The following is a 24,682-nucleotide window of genomic DNA, read 5'->3' as shown; positions in this document are numbered from 1 at the left end:
ATTCTAGTTTTTGCTCGTTTTGAGTTTGACTCGGTTACTTATTATCATTTCTGTTCGTTTTGGGTTTCACTTATTTATTGATGGTGATTTGTAGTAGTTATACGCTTGGAAGATTATTCGACTTTATTTCTTCTCATTTTTGGTTTAATGGAGCTCTTAACTTTTCTTTGAAAAACTTGTTTTGTGGAAAAAGTTTTTAAAATTAATTTAAGTAAAAACAAGTCAGTTCTATTTTTCGGGAAAAAACGAGAAAACAGAAACGAATTTCCGTTTTTTCTATCACTCCTGTGTCTGTGTAATATTTTAATTGCCATTGTTTTACTATTTCTATTTTGAACGAAAACAAAAACAATACCGACCCCTATTCTGAAAATTTTACATTTTTTTTCAATAATTTAAGAGGCAAAAATTTTTTCCTACCTTGAAGAAGAGCAGCAAAAGGAGCTCAAGACAGAGAAGGGTGAGACAGAGTCTGGATATAGAGAGTGTCCTTCGGGGAAAATAACTTCCGGTCGGGTTAAAACTGCATTTTTTTCTAAATCGGAGGCAAAACGCAATTCTTCTGTAGCCAAGCATTTTTTTAGAAACAGAGAGTATGAGACTTTACTCTTTTCATAAATTATTCCTCAAACTCTTTTTTGGATGACTTCAATTTTATCTGGCTCTTCTCGAGAAATGCCAGGATGCCAAAAGGACAAGCATTTCCCAGTAGAGGGCGTACAAAGGAGGTATAAATCCTTCAAGAATGAGAATGGGGACGCTCAATTTATTTGGAAGCTTAAGGAAGGAATTGGAAGCAATAGCTTTGTAGACCATGTTGTTAACATGTTCCGTTTCAAATTAGAAGAAATTGTGGATTTTTTTTATCTTGAATAGCCTAGCGATAAAGAATAGTTAAAGATTACCTCTATGGTTAGAAAATTGTAGTTTTCTTTGGCAGCATCAACAAAAGCAGCAAATATGGAGAGTGTTGGCTCCTTGACAAAAAAAGTCAGTTCTGACCAGACAACGGTAACTGAGAAGACAGTAAGAATAACTCCGAGGGCCCTGTAGAAATGTCGACGCATCATACATTTCCAATACCACTCTGAAAAAAAAACCATATTTTTGGTAACAGTAGTGATACAAAAAACAAAGATTTAAAGTTCATGCCAGCATGCTCAATAGACTGGTTTACAGCTTTTGAAAGCAACAGCTAAAGTTCGGCGAAAAGTGAGAATCTGATTGTTTGAAATCATTAAGAAAAAAGTTACACAACCCCACATGTCATAGAAAATTAGGGAAAATTGAGAGCTCAATTTTTAATGAAAAATACCTTCATATGTATGCTTTTATGTATGTATATATGTATATATCTATATGTAGATATGCACATATGCATATGTATGTATATGTATGTGTGTGTATGTATGTATATGTATGTGTGTGTATGTATGTATGTATATACATATGTATGTATGTTTTTATATAGTTTTTGGTAGTAGCAGACACCAAATTAGTAAAAAACGTGATTGAAAAATCACTGAAATTAAGTTAAGAACAGACAGGACTGCTTAAAAAGGTACAGCTTTCCATTGAAAGCTTGGTTTGCGTTGGAATTAAAAAAATTTCAATGTGTGAATTACTATGGACAAAAACGTTGAAAAGTTTAGAGTACTGACAAAATTTGGTACTGCTCTAAAAACTTCATAATTTTAAGCAGCCAAATAAAAATCTTACGAAATTATGGTTATTAGGTATGAATATACCCAAGATGGGGTCCAGGAAGAAGAAATGTTTTTGTTTTGATGTCCTTGGTACTTTAAATCCTTTCTGCCCTAACAAAAAAGGGCGAGTTATTCAATTGTTTGTTTGTCACAAAAATTCAAAATTTAACTTGTATTTTTAAGAGAAATGCTCGAAATATAAGTGTTCATTTAGTATAAACTCAGACTAAACAAGTTCTACCTGTGCATCATCAGACTTCACATATACCTAGAAGTACTCTTTTGTAAAAATGAGTAATTGACTTGTTTATTATACCAACCACACTCAAGAAGCGAAGATAGGTTAATCATAATGATTTGTTAGGTTAATTATAATGAAATATACCAAAATATGATAAATATATAATACTTTAGTAACAAAACTATGGAAACTACAAAAGAAAAATATAAAAAGCAGGCCTCCCAGAAAGCATTATATTAAATACCTAACCCAACCAGCTCTGTATATTATATATTTAATTGAAATATACCTGCATAATCATTTATCTCACTCAGGGTAATTTAATTATCTCCTAGTGCGCACAGAGAAACCGGTTTTAAAACGATCGAGAGCAACAGTGTGGTAATGCCAAGTAGGCGTATGGTGATTTTAAAAATAAAATTTGAACAATTAACAAGGGAATAACACCTTTGGAAAAGTCAGATTTACTCAATTTGTTTAATCTTTGATTCATTTTTCTTGAAAAACCAATAGGCATTCCAAGTGTATCTTTAAAAATAGAGATAATCGCCCAACACAATAGAGACAATACTTAATTAGAATCAATTCGTTTGATTCTTTTTCAATTTAAACTAATTGTAAGTGATTGGAGTTGAGACAATAAGCATTTGAAGGGATATAGAAAATCCAGTGAAAACGTGGTGTTGGTATGTTAAGTATTTGAAGACACTGAACATACATGAACATGATAAGTTCCGTTATATAATAATTAGTACCTAACAACCATTAGTACCATGATTAGTACCAAATAACCTTCCAAAATCAGTTTGTTTTATATCTTCTTGTATCCGAAGATGCAGTTTTTCCAAAAAAAAATCCCAAAAATTGCATCTTATTTTAGTTCTATAAATACGAATCTAAAAAAAAACATGAATATTAGCTTCCATGAACCCTTAAACAGCTCTACGATACTGCACTACCCACTAGCGTCGGACAAAAAGAAAATATTTGTGCTACCTCAGCTTAAAAATGTGACTTAAAATGCGGGACTGAAAATCTCCTGGCAAGTGTTTTCGACCACGGTGATCCCAGCGATACGCTTTTCGTGTCGATCCGATGCCATATTCGAAGGGTTTCAAGTCTTTTCCTAATTTTCCATAAATTTGCATTACCTAAAAACTGTTGCTATTAAAACAGACTGAAAAAGTGGTTATCATTCCTCAATCAGCATCAGACGATAATTTTTCCCATTAGACTGTCATATTTTTTAACAGATTTTTAAACTTTCTGTAACAATGGGCCATGGCTCATTTTTTACTATGCTTCCTCTATGGAGGCAAACATGACATACTAAAGATAAAATATGACACCCAAAGTCTCCTCCAAAAAGAGTTTCCTCCAGACATTGTGAAGATGGGACATCATAGAAATTTAATTAAGCACTAAGTAGGTTATTTTTTTAGATGGGTAACTAAATACAAGCAAATATATGTGAGACAAACTTTTGAATAGCTACTAAATCAACTTTTATCACTCCAACTTCCCTAACTTCACACCTCTCCTCTGTTTTCTTCTTTTTTTCTTCTTCGCTCTTTCTTTTTTTCAAGTCAGTTGCCTGAAACGTCTTTAAACAGCAGTACAATGCCATGTTTACTATTACAATAATATTTACTGATGTTTACTAATACGATTGCAGTGGTAGCTAAAGTCTAGTTAGGGACGTTCATCTTAAGAGATACGCGTTATTAAATTGAAATCTTAAGCTCAAATCTGTAAACCCGCTACGTCAGATTGATTGATGTCAATTTCCCTGTCTGCTGTCAAGATAATCGGAATTTCAGTTTTTTTCTGAAATGAATTACATCCCTTTTGCTCACTTCCAGAAATAATTTAAAAAAGGATATTTTTTCTATTCTCAATTCTATTTTTAACTATCTACCGGATTCATAAAACACACTAGCAACTTAAAAAACCGGAAACATTTTTTGTTTCAGACATTGTGAAGATGGGACATCATAGAAATTTAATTAAACACTAAGTAGGTTATTTTTTTAGATGGGTAACTAAATACAAGCAAATATATGTGAGACAAACTTTTGAATAGCTACTAAATCAACTTTTATCACTCCAACTTCCCTAACTTCACACCTCTCCTCTGTTTTCTTCTTTTTTTCTTCTTCGCTCTTTCTTTTCAAAGCAAAATTTTTGTTGTATAGTTTAGTACCCCAATGAATTACAGCTAAATTAACGAAAACACAAGTTACTGCATAGAATAGCTTTTTGTCATCTGCACGAGCAAGGCATTCCTCACTTATTTTCGACCAAGTACATATTACTTCTACTGCACATTATTTATGCATGAATGCTTATGTTATCTCTAACTTCACTGATCTTGGCTCCATGATCCTTGGCTCCGTGGACGCAGAACTGGGCAGCCAAATCGCGAAAGCTTCTTCTGTCGTCGGAAGAGTAAATTCCATTTGGAGATCGCCCCATGTTTCTTGGCGCACGAGGATGCGCATATGAAACTTATTCGTGAACTCAGTCCTGCTACACGTGGCTGAGACATGGCCCCTCAAATCCATCATCTTGAGCACGATAGACGCCTGTCAGACGAGACAACTCCGTTGAAATAAAGGGTTCCGATGGGACGATTTTGTGAACAATGAAAGGCTGCTTGCCCTTACTCACCAAGTTCTATTCTCAACACAAATTACCCAGTGAACTCCCAGATGGCTTGGGTATCTCCTTCGGATGCTACCGACAACACCTGCTAGGATTATATACGACTTCACATCCCATGGTTGGTTACGCCCGAGTGGTAGACCTCGGACCGAAGTGGAACGACAGCCTTCAGAAGTTCCTCACCATAACCAACATTGCTGCTGTCGATGCCCCCCTCATAGCACCACGTTGATCCACCCGGAGGAGCAAGGCTGCTATGCTCTCCACGTCACATATCATGCGACAGGAGTCTTAAGTCAAGCAAGTCAAGCTTGTTTTATTATTCTAAAAAAGAATCAAAGTTTTCTCAATGAAAGTAAAGAGCGAGGTTGAAACTTATACCGAGCAAAATTGTTGCTTCACAGCCTGTTTGTAGGACTACGAAAAACCTGCGTTCAGTGATAACATGAAACCCACGCACAAGAAACATTAATGCTTGATTTTCATAAAGTAAAAAATATTCTTATTCCAATCTATGAACCTTTCTTACCTTCTTTTGTGCTTTCGACAAATTGATAGTTTTGCATACTCCAATAAACACAGAGAAATATCATTAGTCGTTTTATTTGCACAAGTTCTTGCAAAAACCCTGCTTCTGGTGTTTTTTTATGACCCATGCTTTACTAATGTAGGATCATAAGGAGCTTTGCCCTTCGGTCCACACTTCACCCGTGCTGCAACCATGATTAGAGACTTTAAATCTCCAGTATAGGGTTCTAAACGATTGTGATTTCAATAGCGTATTTTTTATTTGTCCCAGCCTTTTTCTGCTAGATTTTATGTTTTTATTTTTATGTGTTTATATTATTTTTATGTATAGACTTTATGTATTTTATTTTATTTTTATGTATTTATTTTAAGTATTTTACTTTATGATTATGTAATTATTTTATTTTTATGTATTTATTTTATGTATTTTATTTTATTTTTATGTGTTTATTTTAAGTATTTTATTTTATGATTATGTAATTATTTTATTTTTATGTATTTATTTTATGTATTTTATTTTATTTTTATGCATTTATTTTATGTATTTTATTTTTATGTATTTATTTTATGTATTTTATTTTTATGTATTTTATTTTATGTATTTATTTTATCTATTTTATTTTATTTTTATGTATTTATTTTATGTATTTTATTTTCATATATTTATTTTATCTATTTTATTTTTATGTATTTATTTTATGTATTTATTTTTATAATTTTATTTTATTTTTATGTATTTATTTTATGTATTTTATTTTATTTTTATGTATTTATTTTATACATTTTATTTTATTTTTATGTATTTATTTTATGTGTTCTATTTTATTTTTATGTATTTATTTTATGTATTTTATTTTATTTTTATGTATTTATTTTATTTTTATGTATTTATTTTCTGTATTTTATTTTATTTTTATGTATTTATTTTATGTTCCCTAATCTTCTCCTAGCTAACTCTAGTGCTATCAAGACAAACTTATAAAGAGCAAGCATTTATGAGAAATACCTTTTAAATGAGCAATTAACTATCTCTTAAAATCTTTTAGTAGCCTGCCAAGACTGGCAAAAACAAGGAACAGAATTATGTTTGGGATAACTTACCAAAGTTCCCAAAACCTACTCAGCGGTTCCACTGGTTGAAATTACCCTCGTTTTTCTCGGCTAATTAAACTTATTATTCATATTTTTTCTGCTTTGTCATCCGTGGATTACAGCCTGTCTGAGGTTGAACCCAGTTTAGTGAGTCCTCCCATGGCAATGCAGTAACCATGAACTTTGTCCCTATATATTACTATATTATTGTCTTTTTCGTACTAAACTTTTAAGGAATATCCAGTTTATATTTGTTAAGTAGCACATTCAAATCAACTTTTTTGCTTAATTTGGCAAGGATCTAATGGTATTAACGGTTGGGGGGGGGGGGTAATTAAATCTCGGGAGAACGATATTTTTTTTAGTCTTTTCAATGAGAAAACCAAAGAGGTTTTTTCAATGAATAATTTTTTAACATAGGGGTGGAGGAAATCCAGCGGAAGGGGGCATATGCTCCCTTCTTCCAACTGACACCACTGCAAGGAACGATGAAGTTTTGTGACAAAAGATTCAACAGTTAAGATCAGCCAAGGGTTCTTGGGACGATGGGGTCCACAAGATTTATTTGTGGACTTCCTCCACCTTTAAATCCCAGGTTTTTTCATTAGTTTCCTATGGTTTGTCTGTTTTGACGAGTTTGCCTCCCCCCTCCCTCTAAGATGTAAGCCAGTGTGCGGGTTATGGATGCTTGTGCTTCAGAAAAAAAGGATTTTTTTGGATTTTGAAAAAAAAAGAAGACAAGGAAATAATACACGTAAATTTTAACCCAGAAGCCCAAAATCCAAATTTAACGATAATTTAAAAAAGAATAAACAGGGTGAATTTAAAAAATGAAAATTTTATTTCTAGTTAGCGTTCTGGGATCTATTTCATCCCAGGTTTGATTACCTTAGTTCAAAACTTAGAAAAGTGTTAGAGAGTGATAAAGAAGGACTACAAATAGTCTAAACAAATATAAATACAAACTCAATTCGTAATTTGTCATTTTCCAATCAAATGTGTTACCAGCAACTGAGTTACTCGTAAATTACAATTATTAGAATACTAAAAATAATAATAATAGAAGCAAAAATAAAGACTGAAGAAAAAATACCAAACAAAGCAAAACATTGTTGTAAATTAATCAAATTTACAAAAGCCACTAACTTACCCAGTTTTGGAGAATTTAGCCGATTCCAAACCTCTCCTCTTTGCTCTTGACTACTTGAATGAAATCTTCTATCATTGCTATCTCTATTCTTGGCTACGTCCTCAAAGTCCTTTATCTTCGACACTATTGTATCCCATTGTGTTTCAGTACGCTTGTAAACATGAACTGCTTTAATAACCTGCAAAATTGTGACATCAAAAAAAAAAGAAAAAAAGTCCAATGAAACTAATACAGTTGAATACAGTTGAAGCTATCCACAGAGAGTCAGTAGATTCACTTGTAAAAACTCTTTTGACTAAAAAAAATTCCATTCTTTCTATTGGCTTAAATTTGACACGGGAGAACCAATAAAGTTTTAAAAAAGTAGGGTTCTTGGCTTCCATTGCTGGCATAGGATTAAATCATATAAAACTATGTGATTGGCTCACGAAAATACGTCACAGAGGTTAACTAGTAACATTAAATCATAATTTTAACATGAAATTATAGAAAAGTAATATGCCTTTTCCACGTTGGTTCATCAGATTTCAACATTGGACGAGGTCCAAATTAAACTTAAAAAAAGCATCAGCACGTCGTAAATAATAAAAATAAGATAAAAAAGGAAAAGAAGAATACATATTTTATTTGCTTCTTTTAATATCATTTACTTGGAAATAACATAATTTCCAATAACCTGTACATTAACAACTGTATGTCAAGGCAAAAAGTAGCAAAGATACAGATAAAAACAAAGTTTGACTTAAAATAAAAAGTTCGTACCCAAAATTAGTAAAAAATGGTAAAAAAGAAGATTGAAACCATCTAAAAAAATAAAAATAGAAATTTACAAAGCAATCAATTTTCGATGCACCAAGACTTTGTTTAACAATTTATCACTTTTATAAAACATTATCATAGACCCCCTAAATTCTCAAGCTAAAAACAAATACTAGATTTTCGACTGTAATTAAGAAGAAAACATTTTTTTATAGGTAATCTTTGTATCTGTCCTTCTGGATTTCAATTCTGGTAAATCGCTAATGAAGACAATACAAAGTAATTGACCCCAGAAGAATGCTACTACTACTAATAATAATTATTAGTGATAATTAATAATACTAATTATTAGAGTGTGAGTTATAAAAACTCACAGTTTTGTTAGTCAAACAAAGTTTGACTTAAAATAAAAAGTCTGTACCCAAAAGTAGTAAAAAATGGTAAAAAAGAAGATTGAAAACATCTAAAAAAATAAAAATAGAAATTTACAAAGCAATCAATTTTCGATGCACCAAGACTTTGTTTAACAATTTATAAAATCAATTTATAAATATTTATAAAACATTTATCATCTAGTTTAAAGCAGACATGTTGATTGCGAGTACAGGGCGAAACAAGTCTATGCTGACTGGATTACCCTCTTTTTTGAGGACTGGGATAAAACGAGTGGTTTTTCATATCCCAGAAAAGGATCCAGAGCGAAAGCACATTAGGATGACAAAAGGGATGACAAGGAGATGACAAGGGCATTAGATGACAAGGGCATTAGGATGACAAAAGCCCAATAGGCTCAACGCAGTGGTGCTTTTAGACAACGTTTGGGGTGTTGCCGAGCTCACAGTTTATCATCGAGTGGATTTGGTAATTTAAGAGGGGTAGGGACCCTTGACTTAGATCTCCTTCTGGTGGTCCAGCGTAGAAAGAGATGATACTCTTCGCCTCCATTCCAAACGGTCCTGCCCAAGCGTGACTGCTTCTTGGAGATCAGTACCGATCATGGAGAGGTACTGGGTAAGGTTGTTCAAAGCTCTTTTTGCAAACTAAACAAAGTCAAACTAAACAAAGACTTGAAAAACGAAAATAATGAAACATCTCTTTTTAACTAGGCAAGGGATCATAGCTGATTATTACTGACATCATAAAGCACTTGAACAAATATCACAAAAAAAGACCGACAAAATGTGCTAGATTGGAGCGGACACTCCCCTAATCCTAAAAATCAGGTTCTTAACCATAATTTTGCTGTGACTGATACAAGAAACCAGTTAGACGTTTTTGATACTTTGGAAAAATTTGATATTATGACACAAAATAAGGAATAAAGAATGGTATGCTTCGACTACTGACAATCTCTGTGACCAACATACCCGTAAAAATTACTGCTCCGTCAACTATATCTGTTTTTCACTGGATCCCATCTGGCTTGCCAAAGAATACATATGTTGCAGCATATCATAATTCATTCTTTAAATGTGTATGCTTCTATTACTGCTAACGACGCTTCAAAAGAGGCCAGAGGCCTGCATAACTAAGCATACTACTGCTCCATCCGCTATATTTGCTTTTCATTGCATCCCATCAGGCTTGCCAAAGAGTATATATGTTGCAGCATACCATAGTTCGTTCGTAAAATGTGTATGCTTCTATTACTGCTAATGTCACTTCAAAACTACTTCTCAACCCTTCTCCGCATACTACTTCTCCAACCCTTTCTATTCTCTTTGCTCCCTCGCATGAAGTTGTTACTTGCTTTAAGTTTTTCTTCTAGCCTCTTGCCATTGCATTCTAGGACATTTTGCTTTTCAATTCACCAGAATTGCCTCATCACAAAGTACACATTTCGTGGACAATCATGACTCGCCCGTCAAATCTGAATGCTTCTAATACTACAAATAATAGCTAAAATACCTCTGAGGCCACACAACCACATAACTGTACACACTACCCCTCCAGCCAATCTGTTCAGAGCTTCACTCTTTACTCCCATGCATGAAGCTGCCACTTGGCTTTAAATTTTTTCGTATAAAATCGTGCCATTCTCTTTGATAACATTGATTTTCAATTCACCAGAACTGGCTTGCCGTAAAATATATGTTTTGTAGCCTACCATACTTAGTCCGTAAAGTCTGTATGCTACTAATACTACTAACAACAGCTCAAAATACCTCCGAGGCCCACAGAGCTGTACACACTACCTCTCCAGCCTCTCTACTCAGAGCTTCACTATTTGCTCCCGCGCATGAAGCTGCCATTCCATTCGAGAACGTTCTGCTTTTCAATTCACCAGAACTGGCTTGCCGTAAAATACATATTTGTGGCCTATCATACTTAGTCCGTCAAGTCTATATGCTTCTAATGCTACTAATAACAGCTCAAAATGTCTCTGAGGCCCACACAGCTGTATATTAGCCCTCTAGCAACTCCATTTAGAGCTTTACTCTTTGCTCCCACACAAGAAACTGCCACTTGGCTTTAAATATTTTAGTCTAGCCTCTTGCCATTCTATTAGGGAACGACCTGCTTTTCATTTCACCCCATCTGGGTTGTCAAAAAGTACACATTTGAGGGCCTATCATACTTGATCCAAATAATGTGACCTAATTACCTTAACTCTTCGTTCATTGTTGACCTAGACAATTGAATTGAGCCACGATAGGGGAAGTAGCATACTGTAAAATAAAACAGAGAGGGGAAGTATACAAGGCAAAAAACTCTCCATCACAATCATAACCCAAACAAACGATCGGTTGTTTAAGTTCCGGTGACATACTGTATTCCTAAATTAGCTATAGTTTCCCGAAGTCCCCACATAGGTTTTTATTAGGTTTTTACATAATCAGGTTTTTTTTTAATGGGGTGGGGATATGAACAGAAAACAGAGTTTAAACAAAGCTAATAAACAAAAACAGAATGTCGTCCCTAAAACCAAACCGGGTAGCAATTAGACATCGTAAGGAATGATTTCAAGTTTCTGGTATATCCCCTTTCCCTAAATAAGTTAAATATAAACCTATTTAAATGAATCGATGGGTACGCGGAAATGAAGTAAAATTGGATTTTTAAAAAATTAAGGAAAAGTCATCTTCAGATTCCACGCAAGAAAAAGAAGAAAATAATGACTTTTACCATCGGTTCTTCATAAATAGAATTTACAAGGCAAATCTGAAGAAGCATCTCACCTATTTCAGGCCAAAATATACACTTTCCCCTTTTTATGAAAACTCCAACAAGGGAAATATCATAAAAATTGACGATCAATTTTTTTTCTGAGTTGCCAGAAACTAAACCTCATGAAAAATTAAACTTATACATTATCAAGTATTACGTTATACGTAACTTATACGTTCGAATTTCCTTTTTAAGATCGATTAAATGCATCTCCGTTCGCAGTGCTCTTGTCAGAGACGACGCAATCGTTGCCTATGGTAAAGGCCATACGGCTCCAATGTTTTTTTTTTTTTCCCAGAGGCACTTCATATGGAATGGGTCGTCACATAAGCTTCGGAAGGGGCTCGTTCGATTGGAAATAAAAAGTTCTAGTGGACTTGGAAATCAAAAGTTCTAGTGTGGACTTGGAAATCGAAAGTTCTAGTGGATTGGAAATCAAAAGGAGATCGAGCATCCCTTCCATAAGAACTATGTATGCCCCCAGGGCATAACTTACAACTCCTGTCCTGGGGGGGGGGGTTGTGTCGATCTCCGAGTTTTCGTTACATGATCTTTGAATTATATTCGTAAAAGGGCTATCTCAAAGTTCTTATCAGCTGGGTTCGAGGAAAAAGGGCGCAGAGGGGGGGGGGGGCTAGTTGTCATGCGATCTCTTTTGACTCTTAAGAAGTGAACTATAAATTTCAATTCCAAATCAAATTAGCCCTCTCTGAAGTTTCTACAAGCATCTCTTCCATAAGAACCATATATGCCCCTAGGGCATAACTTACAACGCCTGCCTCCGGGCCCTGGGGGGCTGTGCAGACACTGAAGCTTTTGTTATATTATCTTTGAACTATTTTTAACATATTGGCTATCTCAAAATTTTTATCGGATGCATTTGGGAAAAAAGCGTGTGGGGGGGCTAGTTGCCCTCTGACCACTTTTGGCTCTTAAAAAGGGCACTAGAACTTTCGATTTTTAAACGAATGAGTATCTTCCGAAGCTTATGTGACGACCCATTTTTTGGGTTTTTCAGTTTTTGAGAATCAAAAGAGATTGGAGGACAACTATCCCCCCTCCCAACGCCCTTTTTTCTCCAAATGCATACGATAAAAATTTTGAGATAGCTATTTTGTTAAAAATAGTTCAAAGGTCAGATAACAAAAACTCAGGTCTCGACACAACCCTTAAGGGCCGGGAGACAGAGGTTGTAAGTTGTGCCCTGGGGGCATATATGGTTCTTATGGGAGTGATGCTCGTATAAACTCCAGAGAGGACTCATTTGAATAGAAATTGAAAGTTCTAGTTCACTTCTTAAAAGTCAAAATGGATCGAAGGGCAACTAGATCCCCTTGCCTGGATAGCGCTGGATTCGGGATCCCTTGTCTGAGAGGACGCGGGTTCGAATCCCAGTGTACCCAATTCTTCAGTTTGGGACGCGGGTCAGTGGCGTGACTCTGTAAGCTTAGCCACAGTCCACCCAGCTCTAAATGGGTACCTGGAGAAATCTGGGGAAGGTAAACAGGAAGTGTGTGCGAAAGCACAGGATGGCTGGCCCCCAACCCCCCATTGCACTTCCTGGCTGAAGGGCCAAGAAACGGAGATCAGCACCGCCGGTACGGACTGTAAAGGCTAATGCCGTATCCTCCCCCTCCTTTTAGACCCCCTTAGCTCTTTTTTCCCCAAATCCATCTGATACAAATTTTGATATAGCCATTTTTAAGAAATAGTTCAAACCTCAGATAACAAAAACTCCAGTGTCGACACAACCCACCAGAGCCCGTGGGCAAGTGTTTTCATTTATGCCCTGAAGCCGTATAAGGTTTTTATGTAGGGGTTGTTCGTATAAACTTCGAAGGTGGCTCATGTGATTTGAAGTTAAAGTTCTAGTTACCTTTTTATGACTCAAAAGTTAACAGAGGGGATCTACCCCCCCCCCAGACACAAACAAACTCTTTTCCCAAATGAATCAAATGAAAATTTTGATATAGCCAGTTTGTTTGAAATAGTCGAACGATAGGATGACAAAACTTCGTTGTCAACATGCCCTTCCATAGCCAGGGGAAGGGTTGTAACTTATGCTGCGGGGGCATAAAAGTGTTTTTACAGAAGAGGTAGTCGTATAAACTTTGGAGCAGACTCAAATGATTATAAATTGAAAGTTCTAATTCATCTTTGAAGGGTCAAAAGTGATCCGATGGTGACTAGCCCCCTCCCCTTCCTCTCAATCTTCTTTTCCCCAAATGCGTGCAACAGATTTTTTCATATAGCCATTTTGTTCAAAATATACCAAAGATAATATAACAAAAACTCCAGGGATAAAATAGCCCTCCCCCAGAATCAGGGGACAAATGTTGTAAAATGAGCCCTAGGGTTATGTAAAGTTTTAACGGAAGGGATGGTCGCATAAACAACGGAGGAGGCTTATTCGATTGTAAATCAGAATTTCTAGTGCCCTTCTCAAGAGTCAAACTCAAGACTGAAAACGAATTATATTATAAATATTTTATTTTGTTCTTATTACAACATTGAAAATAAACATAAAAATTACGGTAAAATTAAATTATGGACTGATGAGCTTTCAGCAATTAAATATCGCTATATATCCAATATTTAGTTTAATTCTATTAGTTTTTTCCAAGACTGTTCAAGACAAATATAGCTTCACTACAAACAAGAGTTTGGAAACTGCCCCCTTCCCTAACTGTAAAAGTCTAAAGCCTACTACGTCAGTGGTACTTCACTGGAAACGAATTATCTTACAAATGTTTTCTTTTCCAGTTATTGCAGCATTGAAAATGAAAATAAAACTACAGTGAAATAAAATCTTAAACTGATGATCTTTCAACACTTCATAACATTATATATCAAACATTCAGTTTGGTTTTATTTGTACTTTTCAAGACTTCAAGACACATATGGTTTTCAGTAAAGCGTTTTCAGTAAAAACTCTTCTTTGTAGAGATTTTTGTCCGTTTCAAGCTCGATTTGCACATTCAATATAAGTTTCACTCGTTTTAAGAATTATTTACTCATTTATATTAGCAACTATTATTTGTTATTTTGCTATGATTGTTTGTTTAATTTCTGTTCGTTTTGGGTTTCATTTATGCCTCAATAGCAAAATATTTTTGTTCGTTTTAAGTTTGGTTTGCATGTTCAGCTTAAGCTTTACTCGTTTTGAGATCTATTTATTCATTTACATTAGTACCTATTGTATGTTTTTTTTTCTATGATTGTTTATCTAATTTCTCTTCGTCTTTGTTTTCATTTATTCTTTAATAGTAGTTCTGTTTGTTTTGAGTTAGAGTCATTGTAGGTTTCTATTTCTTTTGATCTTAAGTTTCATATGGCCTTTACTTTTCTTTAGAAAACTTCTTTTTCGGAAAGTTTTTTAAATTGATTAAAAATATTAAAAATTAATTAATTAAAAAAACAAGCCGAAACCAAAAACGGCATTGTCTTGTTTATTAAGCTTAGTTAACGTATTTAACTTGGTGTTTCATCAATGTAACTCGTCAATGAGGGGGGGGGGGAATCGAAAACAAAAAATATATTTTAGTGCAATATTAAAAATATGAATAAAATATCAAGACCAGAAAAAAATGTGAGAAAACATGCCTCACCTGTTTATGAAGCTTAGCTAATGACTTTTCGTTAGGTATTTCATTAATGTCAGTTGTCCGAATCCGTCTTTTGAATTTCTCGTGGAATTCCAACGGTATTTTCATCTCAATTGTTTCGACACACGGACGAAGTGGACTCGTGTTGCTGACAGCAGAAGATACACCACGAAGGGACTATAAATATAAAATATTTTAGCCTAAATGTGTTATACTCAATAAAAGAATAAGCGGAACAAAAGAAAAATAAGTTAAGCGGGAGAAAAAATTAGGACGTAGAGCTTTAGCTTTAGAACAACTAAAGCTAAAAATGAGCCTCCCTTCATGTACTACCTTCAACTCCTTCCCTCCCTCTCACCAAAACATTTAAATTCAAAAATTAGAGAAAAATTAAAATAAAGTATACAAAGCATAATCAAAGAGTAATTCTGACAGTAAAAATAAAAGGTAGTTTCAAGCGTAAAAAAGCATGAAATTTATTTTCAACCAGTATCAACACAGTGACATAATTTGAACTTAAATGTAATTTTCAATCGATAAATATTCTAAAGAGACAAGGGGAAAGAAAAAACTATTTATATGTTGAGACCAAAGCTCCCACTCAAATGGGTTCTTAAAGCAGGATTTGAGATTTTAAACATTTTTCGATGTTATACTGGTTTTTACGAATAGTATTTCCCCTTGTTTTGTATAATAAAGAGTGTATTTCTTGTCACCGATTAAAAAGATGTTTTGAAAATACCAGAGACTTCTGTCTGACTCATATAAAATTAAATAAAAAAAAACAAGTTTTTTTTTAACTGAAAGTAAGGAGCGATATTAAAACTTAAAACGAACAGAAATTACTCCGTATACGAAAGGGGCTGTTACCCCCTCAACGCCCCGCTCTTTACGCTAAAGTTTGACTCTTTCTCTCAACTCTACTGTTTAAAAGAATAAAAAACTTTAGCGTAAAGAGCTGGGCGTTGAAGGGGGAACATCCCCTTTCATTTACGGAGTAATTTCTGTTCGTTTTAAGTTTAATATTGCTCCTTACTTTCAGTAAAAAAAAACTTGTTTTTTTAAATTTAATTTCTGAATGTTTTGAATTAATGCATGTTTTGATTTTGGCTCTCCGCACATGAATAATCAAAACGAAATTTGCATATTAATTTATTTTTATGGCTAAATGGCTTTTTCATAGTTTTGGTCGGACTATTTTGAGAAAAAAGGAGCGGGGGAGTAGGCCTAATTACCCTCCAATTTTTTGGTTATTTTAAAAGGCAACTAGAACTTTTAATTTTTTATGAACGTTTTTATTAGTAAAAATATACGTAACTTATGAATTAACTAACGTAAAGAACTTCTAAATTCGTATGTTTTTTATTACGTATATGAGGAGGTTCACCCTCTCGTTAATACCTCGCTCTTTACAAAAGCTTAAATTTTGTCCTAATTCCTTAAGAATGACCCCTGAATCACAAAGACCGTAGAATAAATAGTTGAAATTAATAAAATTACTTTAGCGTAAGGAGCGAGGTATTAGGAGGAGGAGAACCCCTCATATGTTAATGCAATTATAATTTTTGTTCGTTTTAAGTTTTAATGCTGCTCTTTACTTTCAGTTGAAACATTTTTTCATATTTACTTTTTCATTGTTCTTTAAGAAGAATGCTAAAAAATCCTGCACCCCCTTCAGGAAATTTTCTTCCCCCATTACAAATTTCTCCATGAAGTTCTCCCCGTACAGCCCCCTCCCCTCAAACCCTCCTCCACAACCAAAAAAATCCCCCTGAAAGCGTCTGTACACTTCCCAATAACCATTACTATGTGTAAACACTGGTCAAAGTTTGTAACTTGAAGCCCCTCCCACGGGTACTGTGGGGGAGTAAGTCGTCCCCAAAGACATAGTTATTAGCTTTTCGACTATGCTGAATAAAATGAATATCTCAGAATTTTTATCCGGTGACTTTGGGAAAAAATGAGCGTGGGAGGGGGCCTAGGTGCCCTCCAATTTTTTGGTCACTTAAAAAGGGCACTAGAACTTTTAGTTTCCGTTGAAATGAGCCCTCTCACGATATTCTAGAACCACTGGGCCGATACAATCACCCCTGGGAAAAAAAAACAAAAAAAAAAAAAAAAAAACAAATAAACACACAACCATGATCTGTTTTGTGGCAAAAAATGCAAAATTCCACAATTTTGTAGATAGGAGCTTGAAACTTCTACTATAGGGTTCTCTGATACGCTGAATCTGATGGTGTGATTGAATCTGATGGCGTCGTTAAGATTCTATGACTTTTAAGGGGTGTTTCCCCCTATTTTCTAAAATAAGGCAAATTTTCTCATGCTCGTAACTTTTGATGGGTAATTCTAAACTTAATGAAACTTATATATTTACAATCAGTATTAAAATGCAATCCTTTTGATGTAACCATTGTTATAAAAATTCCGTTTTTTAGAGTTTCGGCTACTATTGAGCCGGGTCGCTCCTTACTACAGTTCGTTACCACAAACCTCCACCACCCATTACCTTGTACACTTGATTCACACGATACTAAGTGAACTAGAGAAACCAAATGTTTGGCTAAACCTGGTTTTAGTCGATTTCCAAAAAGCGTTTGACTTAGTTGACCACACTATCCTAATTCGTTTACAACAAGATAACTTTGAAATTGACCCACTCTTAGTAAATATTGTTATATCGTTCCTTTCAGACAGATCACAAGTTGTAAAATACAAAAATACCTTCTCTAACCCCCTCCCTAGGTACTGTGGAATACCTCAAGGAACCTTTTTGGGACCACTATTATTTCTTGTTATGATTAACGAAATTGGCAAGGAATTCCCCCAAAGATGGAAATATGTTGATGACTTGTCGATCCTTGAAGTATGTCATAGGAATATTAAAAGTGACCCCGTTGAAATCCTAACCCAATGTTCGGATGAATCCAAGAATCTAAATATGACAGTAATCTAAATCACAGATAATGACAATCAACTTCTTGAAATCTCCTCCTGCTTTTTGCGATCCGATCCCAAGCGAAATGCTAGTGAAACATGTTAAGCTTCTTGGTGTCACAATTTCTAATGATCTTAAGTGGGACACACATGTTTCCAACATTGTTAAACAAGCAAATGTTTCACTATCCATTTTTAAGCTACTAAACAAATTTAATTGTCCTAAGATACATTCCCTCCGTGTTTACTTATCCTTTATCAGGCCGTTATTGGAATATGCATGTCCGGTCTGGCATTCGCAACTTTCAAATGAACTTAGTCACAAAATCGAGTCGGTCCAAAAGCGTTCGCTCAGGATCATTTACAAAGAAGGCAAAATTCCATACTCCTTCCTCCTTAAAGCTGCGCGCATTACCACCTTAAAAGAAAGGAGGGAAAAAATTTGCCTGCTTTTCGCTAAATCGGTCATTTCCAATCCCCGTACTGAGGACTTACTCCCTGATTTTCACAGTCCCATTAGACTCCGACTCCCCCGGTCAGCCTCCTTAGCAATCCCAACTTACTCTCCGATCCATGCTGTTACAGAAAGGTTTCGCGAAAGTTTTATACCCTTTATTCTGGAACACATTAATAATAATTCGTGATTATGTAATTGCCAAATTCCCCTTTCCCTCTATTGCCGTTTTTATTCTTTTTTTATTTACTGCAATGTTTTTGTAATTTAATTGTTAAATTTACTGATTTACCCTTTATCTTTGATGATTTTGCTTTTTTAATTCCTTTTAATTTTAAGTGTTTGACTTAATGTGCTGTTTTGAATTTTTTTTTAGCTTTTACTTGACATATAAAGCGAATTCGGCTCTATAGAGCTTGTGATAGTCTTTTGCAAATAAATATTATCTTATCTTATCTTAACTGTTTGATTGGCGCCTCATTGATGAAACTTTCAGGAATTAGATCTAAATCCCGAATTAAGGCTGCGAAAGCATTTTACCTCCACCCCTTTCATCCTCAAAAACATTTGCTTTTTACAAAATCGCACAATGTGTCAAATACGTTAACAAGAATTTTTGGAATAAATCTGCCACCAAAATTAGTACCCAGGAAGGTGTGTCCAAACTCATGTTTTCACCTCTTCTCCATTCAAGACTTGGAGGATTCTAGGGTAGCAATAGGTTGAAAATCAACGAAGAAAAAAAAAACTTCAGCAGTGAATTTGGCTCAAGTCCAGGAAGCCATCAGCCCATGGTCTACGATGCAAGAGAGGTCTAAAGACGCAAAAGCCAAACTTTTTTCTTCTCTCAAAGTTAAGACAGATGTATAGACCTGTATTTACATAGTCTTCCAAGCCTTAGGTGTGGTGGGAACATGAATTTGAAAACTTCTTTCCGGACCCTAGTTTTGGCTTTCAGCAAGCTGAAGGCGCTGTTCTCAATTTTTACCAGAGAGATTAAAAAGTCCAAGGCATTATCCGGGAAACTGTAAACAGATATGAGGTTCCTATTTCTGTACCATGGAGGCAGATACAATAGAAAACGGGAAAACCGGAAATAATAAGAACGAACTGAACTGATTCTTTTTTTATGAAAAATAGGGTAAACACCAGAAAGAAACAAAACTGAATTATCTGTGAGAACCGAATGTAATTTAGCAAGAGACTTTCTATTGTATCTACTTCGGTTAGCAACAATTTTAAAATAACTTAATTGGATTTTCTTCTTGCAATCAGCAACGGCGAGAGTCCGTAAGGATTTTAGTGTTTTACTAACATTAATTCGCAGCCACCAAAATGAAGAAACCGACGGGATAGAAAAAGATCCACAGATTAGAGGAGTAGTGATTTACTATTAAATGAAAGATATTCACACTTTGAAAGATTAAGAGAAAGTCCAATCGCATGAAGTTTAGATGCTATTGTTGAAACAGACAAAGAAAGCTCTTTTTTAATCCTACTGATCAAAAGAATATCATCCGCATAGGCAAGATAAGAAATATTTACAGAATTAGGGATGCATGTAAGTGGGATAGAGGAAAGGACAGATGATATAAAAAGTTTGAAAATAGAGGGGGAGAGGACAGCTCCTTGCCGGACCCCACGTCTTACTGGAATTTTACTTTCTGAAACCCTCTTATCCGTTTTAATCCGCGAAAAGGAATTTGAATAAAACAGTTCAGAAAAAAACAAATCAGCAAAACAGCAACAAAGGGCCAAAGGTAACCATCATCACAGAATCAAAGGTAGCTACTTCTCTACCTGTTACATCCATAAGTAAACATTTTCCTTTTTTACTTTGAACTGAGATGCCTAAAAGGCCGCGTTTCAATGCCCAAATTGTCTAAATCTCCATGATCCTTCAGATAAATATTGAGAAAGGTATGAAGGAGGGGAAATGATTTAATCGTTCATCTCCTGTCATTTGGATTAAACCTGGATAAAATTGCTGCGGAGTGATGCCTCAGTTTAAATTAACTTAATTATTATTTTTTTTTACTTCCGAGTTTGATTCCTCAAAAACAATAGCTCTATTATTTTAATCATACAGAGACACATACAGACGTTATGAACGTTTTATTTTTAGCTAAAAAGATATAAACTACGTCAAAAAGATGAAATTAGCTAAGTAAAACAGACGCTCCTCATCTACACCTATATAAATAGGCAAAAAATCCCCTTAAATCGACCTGTCAGACACCCCCTCCCCCTGGTACAAGTGGCCTAGAAATGTGCCTTCTCTGATTTTGATCCTTCCCCGTCCCCTCCATAGTAAAAGTACAAAAATAATAGCTCGATTGGTCTTTTTTTATTTTTTGCTTCATTCATTTGACTGGCTTTTTATTAGGCATACAAATTCTTGAAACAGAAATCATTGCAAACATATGAGGTTAAAAGGTATTATAGACATCTCGCATATTCATTGGATATAAATTATCTATTTTTATTCAAACAGTATGATTGATAAAAAAAAATCTTTTTCACTCTTGTTCATCCTGTTTGTCTCGTTTTTGTTTTGTTCATTGTAATCTAAAGTGATTTTTGTGTTAATATATATTTACGGCCAGTTCACTTACATTTTTCAATTTTGCCAAGCTGACTATTTCATTTTTATTTCCTATTTTTCCAATTGACAGACCTTGAGCATGAATATTCGGGTACGATTTTGTCAAAGGAAGTTGGATATTTCCGTATTTCCTATTTCTATTTTTTTCCATATTTCTATTTCCTGATCACAAGCGTTAGGTTTTTCATTTAGTTTCTTTTTCAGTTTTATTTTACTTTTTAAATCCTCATTTAACTCTCATTCCTAAGCCAGGTCACTATTCACATAAATTACAGGTCACCTAAATATAAGTATTAGAAAAAACAAAACAGATTATGTGCTTGCTCAAAACCATGCATCACATACAGACGTTAGGAACGTTTTTTTTTGTAGCTAAAAATATATTAACTACGTCAAAAAGATGAAATTTGCTAAGTAAACCAAACGCTTCTCATCTACACCTATACAAATAGAAATATACCCCGCTGAGATCGAACTGTCAGACACTCCCCCCCCCCCCTAGTATAAGTGGTATAAAAATATGCCTTCTCCGATTTTGACCCTTCGCCGTCCCCTCCATGGTAAAAGTACTAGGATATACCCTTAGGATCAGAGCTGTATGCATCTATAAGTCACAAAAACAATTTTTCTTGTTTATTTTCATAGGCAGAGCAAAAGCGCTGCCTAAGTAAAGAATGATGTTGGCACAATGTATTTTTTTTTAAATTAATATGCCCTGAGGGCATATAAGGTTTTTACAGAAAGCGTGGTCATATAAACTTCAGATGGGGCTCATCGAATTGGTAATCGAAAGCTCTAGAGCCATTTTTAAGAGTGAAAGTGATTGAGGGGCAGCTACTACCCCTGCCACACACACGTAATATTGTCCCGGAATGCATCTAATAGAAATTTTGAGATAACCATTTCAGTGAAAATAGTGTAAATATTATACAACAAGGCTTTTAGGGTTGAAACTAACTCCCAGAGCCTGTGGGCAAGGGTTGTAAATTAGGCCCTGGGGCATTCAAGGTTATTATAGAAGGTATAGTTGTATAAACTTTAGAGGAGGTGCATTTGGTTGAAAATTAGAAGTTCTAGTTCTCGTTCAAGAGTCAAAAGCTAAGCTAAGGAGGGCAGCAAGTCCCTCCCCCACTAGCTTCCTTCACCAAACAAATATGAATAAAGTTATGAGATAGCGATTCCCTCCCCCTCTGAGGCCTCAGGGCGAGGGCTGCAAGCTACGCAATTTGTTCATTGTTTACATATAGTATAAGTTATTGAGAAAAGGTATGCATGTTTGACTTCTACTTCCCAAAATACGAATAAGTCTTTTAGGGAGTGTTGAGGGGAGTTTTGAACTACATCATAGCATGTGATGTGTACATTGTCAAAAGGGCGTCCCTCAGGAATGACCAAGTATATTAATTTGGGATTTTCGGGAAATGATAAGGGAGATGATCAATTGACCAAAAAGGCAATATTTGCACGCTACTACTACAACTACTGCTGCTTCAACTGCTACCAAAAGTACTATTACTACTACCACTACTATTACTAAAACCAATACTTCTTTACCGAGTTCTACTGAGACTGAGGATATTGAAAACAAAATCTGAGGAAACGTTGAGAGGAAATTTAAACTAAACCAAAATATACTATGTATACAGATTGCTGATACGGGCGTATCAGCAATATTTTTGGAACGGCTTATCATACCAAGAAGAAACTTCAGGGGCATCATGAGTGGGATGTTCAGTTGACCAAAAAGCAAAATGTGACTGTTACTACTGTTATTAATACTGACGCTACTAGTGTTACCATTAATAATTATACACTATTATACACTATTACTGCTATTATACACTATTGCTTATACACTATTACTGCTACTACTGGTCCTACAACTACCACTACCACTATGATACTAGTATAATTAAAGGCTACACGTATGAAGGTGAAATTTTGACAGAATGTCGAGAGGGAATTTGAACTAAATCAAAACACACTTTTGCGCATGCAGATTGTGAAAAGGGCGTATCTAAAGAATTGATTTGGGTATTAAGTTGAATATTTCGGTGAATACTTAAAGGGTAATTTGTGACAAAAAGGTAATATACACTAGTACCGCTGCTACTTTTACTTATACTGCTACTCAACTACTACGTCAATTGCAACAGCTTGAAAAGCTTAGATTCTTAAGGTTAAAAGAGCCTCAAAAGGGTGTCAAGAGGGCACATCAAACAATATTTTTTGAACGGCTTAACGTGTCAGGGTAAAAATTCCGGGGCATCATGAAAGCGATGTTCAACTGACCAAAAGGCAATACGCACAAGCTACTACCGCTAATAATACTGCTGCTACTACTGCCACTATTACTGCTAATACATCATTAACACTGTTACTACTTTTACTACGACCAAAACTACTGTGGTAATAGTACTATTAAAGCTAAGTCTATCAAGGTAAATTTTGAGAGAATATCTATGGCAAATTTGAACTAACAAAAGAGACTATGTGCATTTAGAATGTCAAAATAGCGTATCTTAAGAATTGGTTTATGTATTACGTTGGAACCCCCAGAGTACACTTAAAGGGATGGACCAAAAGGCAGTAAGTGCAAACTACTACTAATACTACTGCTCCTGCAATATTTACAAGTTCTACTACTACTATTGCTACTGCTACAATTACTACTTCTGTCGCAACTACTTGGTTAAGGTTAAGGGCATTAAGGTTAAGGTCATTAAGATGGAAATTTCAAGTATACAACTATTCAGGTTAAAAAAGAGCAAAGCGACAATATCATAGCAATGGGTAATTGTATTAAGTGGATTAGTTATACTACTGATGTGACTGCTATTACAACTATGTCTATGGGTATGAATATGAAATTTTCAGAGAATATTTCTGAAAATTTCTGTTGTACGGGTGACAACCTGTCATCCGTATGCAGGTTGTGAAAAGGACATATCAGCAATATCATAGGAACGTATGTGAAATTAAAACTTACAACGCTTGTTGGGGGGGATGTTGAACTAACGAAAAGACAATATTTACATCACAATACTGTTGCTTCTACTCCTACAACTACTACTACTGCACTATTATTATTATTGCTACTACTACTAATGCTACTAAAGCCAAGACTACTACTATTAACTCTCGTCCTACTGCTACTACTATAACTACTGGTACTACTAATAAATAAAGGGAATTAAGGCAAAAATTACGAGCAATATTGTAGCTGTATCAAAATAAATCGAAACACACTATGCTCACAAAGGCTGTCAAGAGGACATATAAGCAACGATTCAGGACCGGTTGATGGTTTAAGTTTTAAAAATTTCAACGTGTATTGAAGGGGATGTTGAAAAAAAAGTGCTATGTGCATACTGCTACTAATGCAACTACAACTATTGCTACTGCACAAGCGAAGGGTATTAAGATGAAGCTTCCAAGGAATATTTAGGCGGATGCTGAAACATATCAAAACGAACTATGATCATGTAGATTGTCAATAGGGTGACAAAGCAATATCACAATAACGGATTACATTATTAATCTAGACCTTTCAGGGTAAGTTGTGACAGATTTTGAACTAGCCAGCAGACACCACGTGTATACTTTTGATACTGCTTCTACAGTTACAACTACTGACACTTAAAGGCATTAGCTGAAAACGCTTAGGGGAAGTTTCAATTAAACGAAAAAACTACACGTATGCAAACATTTAAAGGGCGTATAAGCAATATCATAAGCAGCGCTGCTCTATCATAGCAAGTAATATCATT

General features: G+C 34.9%; 1 protein-coding gene across 2 annotated transcripts in view; it reads right to left on the bottom strand.

Annotated features, from left to right (window-relative positions):
• The window catches only part of LOC136033284 (LMBR1 domain-containing protein 2 homolog), a 67,076-nt gene that overhangs the window by 17,213 nt on the left and 25,181 nt on the right, over window positions 1-24,682 (bottom strand). For both annotated transcript variants that reach the window (XM_065714041.1, XM_065714042.1), the window contains exons 6-8: window positions 14,917-15,090; window positions 7,382-7,559; window positions 906-1,087 (exon numbers count right to left, since the gene is read on the bottom strand). In XM_065714041.1, coding sequence (XP_065570113.1) covers window positions 906-1,087; window positions 7,382-7,559; window positions 14,917-15,090 — 534 coding nt within the window. The remainder of the gene's footprint in view (window positions 1-905; window positions 1,088-7,381; window positions 7,560-14,916; window positions 15,091-24,682) is intronic.

This window comes from Artemia franciscana, chromosome 11, assembly GCF_032884065.1.
Source record: "Artemia franciscana chromosome 11, ASM3288406v1, whole genome shotgun sequence".
Classification (NCBI taxonomy): domain Eukaryota; kingdom Metazoa; phylum Arthropoda; class Branchiopoda; order Anostraca; family Artemiidae; genus Artemia; species Artemia franciscana.
The sequence above is the reverse complement of the archived record's forward strand: the minus strand, read 5'-3'. Positions and strand labels throughout refer to the sequence as shown.